The following is a 7,406-nucleotide window of genomic DNA, read 5'->3' as shown; positions in this document are numbered from 1 at the left end:
TTTGTATTTTCTCCGATTATTTTTAGTGAATATTATCAATCTTAATGGTTTGCTTATCAGTTGAATTCTTCTTTGTTTATACAATTATGCTAATCATTTAAGTGTTTTTGTAAATTAATTTTATCTTTATCATAATTTTTTTTCTATAAATGTAAATTTCATTAAATAAAGGCAGTACATTAGTACAATACAACATGAAAGGCCAGACAGTTACCTCGACAGGCCAAGGGATCCACCATAAATGAAAAAGTGCACAAGTACTAATAGAAGGAGGTAAATCAATACTAAGTATCCGTTGTCGGGCATATTCAATAATAAATTTTACTACAAAAGGTGTCCCACGTATTCCTCCATTAAAATCGGCAAAGATTGCGCTCGAGCCATATGTGGTATACAAGAGAGTTCAATATTATAAATTTTTTATTTGTTCAAACATCACACGTACGAGAGCTGCTAATTTTATAAATTAAAGCTACTATACTGATAAGCAAACCATTAATAAAGAAATTAATTATTTATAATTTTAACATTTTTCCACACACACGTCAGGTGTCTGTATACCTCTTTAGTTGAATAAAAGTCAACAATTTTTAATTAAAGTAATAATATTTATAAATATTATTTTAAACAGGGCTTTGACAAAAACTCAAGATCAGCCAAAATCTTGTTTTATAGTCTACTTTTTCAAATTATTTCTGTGTTTTATGTAATTATAAAAATGACTCATAACAGTTAAAAAATAAAGGTGATTTATGTAATAATGCTGATGTTGTATGTATAAATTTTAAAAAAATAACATTAATTATGTAAATATGTAGACATTTTTTTTTTATATATGTTTAACTTTTAAAAAAAATAGAGACAATTTACATAAATAAACGATAACTGGGAGATGTGGAATCATCCCAAAACTACGAATCCGGACCTGACTGTTTAGACCTACAGTGGCCCCATATGGGCAGCGCCGAGAATACGGCCCCACTTTAATCGTTTCAACTTCCAATTGTCATCGCTAAATTCACCAAACACACACACACACACACACACACACACACACACACACACACACGCCGAAAAAGAACGAGAGAGAGAGAGAGTAGAGAATGAATTTAGCTGTATTGTACGACCTAAAGTCTATGAATCGCAAAGAATGTATGTAGCTTCTTGTTGTCTTTTGCCTTAAACATGTAATAATCGGTAAAAAGAAAATAGAAAAGATACAAAAAATGATGATAACAAATACTAAATGGAGACCCCCCACATCATCTTTTACTACAAATCCAATTCTGTTCATTTTTTGAATGATGAAGGAGCGGCTGAGAGGGCCATGTCCAGAAAAAGTCAAGGAAACTGGAAGGAGCCTCCAATCTGAGTATTGCCAGATGGTGGAGAAATCGCCACCCAAAGGAGAGAAATCGTGATCGCGATGAGACCTGACCACACGAACACGATGGTCGGTGTCCGCCCCCGTCTTCCCATCAACCCTTTTGCGAATGGGTACAAATGAGCCAACACCCAAAAGCTAAAGAACACACCTCCGAGTAGCCGGCTCCACTGTGGTATCGCGCTGTATATTGTCCTGCTGAAGCCCACCGCTATTGCGATTAGGTTGGTTATCATGATAGTGATGGGAGGAATCATCAAGGAAGTCCATTTTATCAAGTACAGATCGGCAAAATCATCGTCATTGTCGTCACCTGCTGACTTTGATGTCAGAGTAAATGAGATCTCTATCCCTGCAATCACCTTCAGCAGCCCTTGGAGCACAGCGGCAAGATGAGCGCTCGTGCCTCCGATCAGCCAGAACTGCTCGTTTCGCCACCATTCCTCCAAGTTAATGCCAGACCACTTGATTTCGAGCACAGCAAGCGCGCAGAGTGTCAAAGTGATGACAAGGAGGTAGGTGAGGAACGTGACGTTTAGAGTCTTGACGATGAATTGGCCAGAAAAAAGCGACAATGCCGGGAGGAAGCAATAGACGATTAGGAACAAGGAGGTGAAGGGATAGATACCGACATTAAGGTAAGCAACTCTTTGTAGAAGCTTCATCTTTGGACTAGCCAGCAAAGCATTGTTACGCGAGAAGAAGATTTCGACTGAACCGGTGGCCCATCGGAGGACTTGGTGAAGCCTGTCTGTCAGATTTATCGGAGCAGTCCCACGGAAAGCATCCCTCTTAGTGACACAGTATATAGATTTCCAACCCCGATTGTGCATTCTATACCCCGTCACCACGTCTTCAGTCACAGACCCGTATATCCACCCAACCCGATTGCCCCACTCAGTTTTATCTTCATACCAGCATGAGATGACACTGATTGCCTCGGCAACAGTTGATGCATCAAGGAGTTCTCTAGGAAGTGTTAGAGCACCTGGCGGGCGTCCATTCTTAACCGCAGGGTGATCTGCAAGTGGCCGGCCCTGGAATTCTGCCACTGGGATGGAATCAATAAGGAAACTTGAGTTACCAAACCTTTTGGAGAACAGAGAAGGGTTCATTTCATCGTCATCACCATCTCCCATTCTAAGTGCTCGGTGCTCTTCAGGCGCAGAAGAAACTGATGCACTTTTCTTACGACGAGCGAAACAGCAGCTGCAACAACCAGAATGTTCTTTGGAACGTGGTGGGTCGAAGCCATAAAGTGCAGTCCGGCGGAAGAGGCATCCTGTGCCGACATAAACTGGACCCTGGAGCCCATCAAGAGCACGCATGTTGACGTCAAAGAAAACGGTGTTGTGATTTGCATAACGATCAGAGGGATCTATTCCCTCAAATCGCTGAGGGAACTGGACATAACAAATGCGGTCCCCTCCACGGTCCATCATGAAACACATGCCTTCTCTTATTGCCTGCGAGTTGTAAATGTAGTGATCACAGTCGAGATTCAGAATGAACGGTCCGTTGGACATGATGGCTGAGGCTCGAACCAATGCATTCATTGCCCCAGCCTTCTTGTTGTGATCATAACCAGGCCGTTTTTCACGAGAAACATAGACAAGCATGGGAAGCCGAATGTCGACTTCGGTAAAATCAAGTGGACTGCTGTCAGCAGTTCCCTGCAGAGGTTCATCACTCGGAGGTTTCAACATTACCTATGGTTCACATGAACAAGATCTTGTTAATTCAACCTCATCCAGACGAAGGTATAAAAAGCTCAAAAAAACTAGTTTATGTCAAATTACATGAGGGCCATTGAAAAAGAATAAGTCGAGACTAAATGATCAAAGTTTACACATTAATACCTGTATGATCCCAGCATGGTCACCCCTAGAGTGTTCAGGAGCAGAAACCGTCCAAGTGCCTGGCCAGTGGGTGCCGTCTGCCATCCATGTAGCTTTAGAAACCTTTAACGGTTCCAAAGGTTCATCCTCAACAGTCTGTCTCCGGAGCTTCATGGCCTTGATCTCTTCTCGAGCATTATAGGCATCAGAACGACGACGAATTGAATCAGGAAGACCATTGATTCGAACCTTGAATTCATCATACTCACGCTTAACCCTCCTACGATCCTTGACAAAATCCTGACGCACCTTGTTCTTGAAGGGATCTTTCTTCAGGCTAAAGTAAGTTTCCGGATTTCTTGGTTCAATTTCATGTTTGCGACAGAATGGCACCCACAAGTTAGCAAAACTTGCCGCTTCTGCCATGGCCTCAAATGTCAGGAGTGCACCTCCATCATCAGAAACATAACAGGAAAGCTTCTCGACAGGGTAATCAGCAGCAAGAATGGACAGAATAGTGTTTGCGGTAACAAGAGGAGGTTCTTTCTCTGGATCAGCAGTCGAGACGAATACATCGACCCCTGGAAGATCAGATTTCCCAGTTGGATTCGTGGGAGTCGGTGTTTCAAACTTTTCTTTCAAGACGTTAAGATCGGTAGCACGATTGACGGGGAAGAACTTTGGGAGCTGGTCAAGTAACCAAGAGAAGGCAAACCAAATCTCACAGATGACTGACATCAACCAGAGCCATCTAGCGTCATCGTTAGGGTGGCTGATCCTCCACGCCAGAAATAGTCCGAGAACAGCCATACGGACAAAAATTAAGAGTCTGCAAATATAGTATTAAAAGAAATGCTTGTCAGCCTTTTATACCATTTTTACTCTAAATTACAGAGACCGGATTCAGATTATTACTAATAATTTAATGTGAAAGCATAGTTAGAGGTCTGGATAACAGATAAGTTAACGGAAGAAATCAAAAAAGCTCATTAATGTGCAGAGCATAAGTACACAATACACAGAAAAAAGTGAGAGAGATGGATATGATCCACAATTTTCAATTGAAGGAAATTAGCAATGAGCAATGCCATCAATCATATAACAAGACTTATGCCATAAACAAATCATATGTGCCTATACTTGGATCAATGGAGTGCACTACCACAAGAGAATACTATTACCATCTGCAGAATTCAACATCTTCACCAAAATTATATTGCTTCAACTAACTACTAGTCATTGTATTCATTCACATAACTCAAATTATGTCACATGCATCAAATTTAAATTGTGTGATGGCCTCCAAACAAAATATGGAAAAAAAGAAAAAATAAAGAATGAAGCATAATGACTTCACCTGTATGGACTGAGCACAGCAGCCGGTATCTTCAATTTGCGGGTCAGTGGCCTCCATGGTTTGCTAAGAAGTTCCGGGGGTTCACCTGATTCATCACTTTTATCGTCCGTGAATCCTCCATCCTTTGGCCATATCGCATTTCCATATCCATATGTCCCCTTGGTCTCAAACAACCACCGGTTATGATCAAAATCCACCCCTGTTTGACTTCTCATCAGCGCCGAGTGGCTCCGCACTACTGCCGACCTGTTGGCCGATTTCATTAACGACAATCTCCTCTCCATCTTTGACATCCCACCAGTAGGTGGCAGAGGTAACGGCTGGCCAGGCTCCACCGCATTCGCAGACAAGTCCGTGTTCTTGTAAGGCTCTTTACAACCAGGACAGATTCCATCACCAGTCTTCACAGCATCAATGAAACAATCACGGCAAATTTTGAAATCACACTCGCAAGGGAGAATATCTTGACCCCTCTCGTCACTCATCACTTTTCCATCACAACCCTGAATAGCGCACGACGACCCTTTTGTCCCAGCCATCTGAGGATGGTTTGTCTCGGACTCAATCACCTTATCCATCAAATGTGCACGAGTAACGCTATTAAACCCACCCGTAAACAAAGAACTGGATACATACTGCTCCTCCACCCTCTGTGAGATCGGAGGAGGTTCAATCCTCATTGACATTGCAGGATCCATGGGCTGATTATCAGGTGTTGGTGGTATATGCACCGTGTACTCGGCAAACTCAATGCTGTTAATGTCACTGTCAAGACTGTCCCTTGACAAGTTGACATATCGACCCGATGATGTCCTCCTGGAAAAGGTCACCGTCGGAGGACCCGAACCTCTGCCAAGTTGTGAATCAGAAGGCCTGGAGGATCTTCCTGCCATTCTGGCAATATTTGTGGAAGAAAACTATATATCTTTTACAAAAACCTGAAACTCATCACAGAGGAACAAGATCAATCAGAAACAGGACCACAATGATTTTCTGATAAAAGTTGAAATTTAAATTCAAAAGCCCAACTTCCTTCACCACCCATCAGCATCTCATAAACTTTTCTCCTCAACAGCAATGATTAAGTTATTAAGTAGAAACCAACATTAATAAAGACTCATAAGGATTATAAAAAAATTACACATCTTTGGGTCAGATCTGAACACTTTCTCGTTCCGCGATACACTTTCTCTTTTGTTCATTAAAAGGAAAATAGCAATAAAGAAGCGCTCACAAGACCAAAATTTCAAGTCTTTTTTCAAGAAGACATTTGGACAATCCAGTTCAAAGCAACTACAAACCACAGAGAAAAAAGTACCTCTAATCTGCAGAAACTGGAAAAACAACTACGAAGATCAAGAACTGCCACACACAATTTACCCCTAGAGATCTCAACTCTTCAAGAAGAACCCTTCAACGGAGTTCAAAACCCAAGAAGATATGCAGATCAAACAGAGGTCTAAGAGACTTGTTCAGACCAGACATATGAATTCAAAACGTGTGAACAAATCACACATCCCCACACGTAGTGAACGAGAGTAGGTACAGAGAGAAGGAAAGATAGATGTATCACCTCACTGATACTACGTAGTCTCCCAAATACTTAAAAAGAAGAGGGCAAAAATCATTCATATAAAAACAAAGAAACGGCCACCCCAAGACGTGTAAGGAACTTTTCTTTTTTCAAAATCGAATACTAAACAGTAATAAAATAATGTACTACGACCGCAAATAAATACAAGGTCTGCAAATATAACAGATTATTACAACTGTAATAAAGAATGGTGCCGTGACCCGGTCCTTGATTGTTTCCCTGAGATCTCTTCTTCCAGAGCCCTCTGTCTCTCTCTCTCTCACACACAAACACACACACACAAATGGGCTTTTGGGATAAGTCTTGAAGATTTCAAAACAAGAAAGACAGATGAAAAAGAACTCGAAACTAGCTGCCCAACACACAATAAATGGCAGAAAAGCCGGCAAAATATTTCCCCCTCAAGAAATCCAGAAGAATGCTCTAAACTTTACATATACTTCTTTATATATACTTATATATGTACATTTATAATAAAAATCTTGTACTCTATGTGTGTATGAATAAATATATAGTTAATACATTGAATGGGCCATGTACAGATTAGAAAAAAAAGACAGAGCAAGTCACAGAAGCAACTCATACACGCAAAAACTCAAAAGTACATCAACGCACAACAGTTTGAAAAAATTCGGAGGAAAACAGAACAGATCTGAATCTCTTTGATGGATATACCTTTAGAAATATAAAGAACAAGCGAAAAGGGCTGTAGGTTTTTTCAGTGAAAAAGAATGATATCCGTTTCTTTAAGGCCTTTGAGTTGGATTTCCATTCTACGGCTCAAACTTCGGAAAGAGAAAATGGGAATGGAGAATGGTGGCATGTGCTGCTTCCCGGCTTTTGGATTTTCACTGTGTCTGAATATGTGAATATTTCTTCTTTTGTTACTTTTTCTTTCTGTAATAATATACGGATTGAAAAGGGTGCAAAGATTGTGACGAAGGAGGTGAAGATGACGAGGATTTAGGGAGGTGGTGTGGGTTTCCACGCGGTGTGGGGAGGGGTTTTGATCCTCTGTTTGAAGTCTCACCAAAGGAGTAAGATGTTGTACAGTGTGTGTAGTGCGTGTGTGCATTGTGTATTCACAGTTGTTAAGAAGTTGTCAAATTATTACAATTTACTTGTTCTGAGTTTGCCCAACATTTGAATAATTAACTCATACTGGACGCGGCTGTTTATAATATTAATTTAAATAAGAGATAATTACACTTTCCTCCCTCGTATATTTAATAT

At 40.7% G+C, this 7,406-nt stretch overlaps 1 protein-coding gene across 4 annotated transcripts; it reads right to left on the bottom strand.

The window, feature by feature from the left end:
• Positions 1 to 1,097: 1,097 nt before the first annotated feature.
• On the bottom strand, positions 1,098 to 7,139 carry LOC105155517 (cellulose synthase-like protein D2). 4 transcript variants are annotated; one of them, XM_011071405.3, is made up of 4 exons: positions 6,849 to 7,139; positions 4,580 to 5,517; positions 3,244 to 4,051; positions 1,098 to 3,093 (listed from the first exon to the last, which is right to left on the bottom strand). In XM_011071405.3, exons 2-4 carry the CDS (start codon positions 5,470 to 5,472, stop codon positions 1,342 to 1,344), a joined length of 3,453 nt encoding a protein of 1,150 aa, XP_011069707.2. In that variant the 5' UTR covers positions 5,473 to 5,517; positions 6,849 to 7,139; the 3' UTR covers positions 1,098 to 1,341. The 4 variants fall into 4 exon arrangements, with proteins under 4 accessions (XP_011069707.2, XP_011069709.2, XP_088737374.1 ...); XM_011071407.3 differs by lacking the exon at positions 6,849 to 7,139 and adding an exon at positions 6,347 to 6,809; XM_088881248.1 differs by lacking the exon at positions 6,849 to 7,139 and adding an exon at positions 6,153 to 6,275.
• Between the last annotated feature and the right edge of the window lie 267 nt (positions 7,140 to 7,406).

The sequence above is a fragment of the Sesamum indicum genome, linkage group LG6 (assembly GCF_026168435.1).
Source record: "Sesamum indicum cultivar Baizhima isolate 11 linkage group LG6, ASM2616843v1, whole genome shotgun sequence".
NCBI lineage: Eukaryota > Viridiplantae > Streptophyta > Magnoliopsida > Lamiales > Pedaliaceae > Sesamum > Sesamum indicum.
The sequence above is the reverse complement of the archived record's forward strand: the minus strand, read 5'-3'. Positions and strand labels throughout refer to the sequence as shown.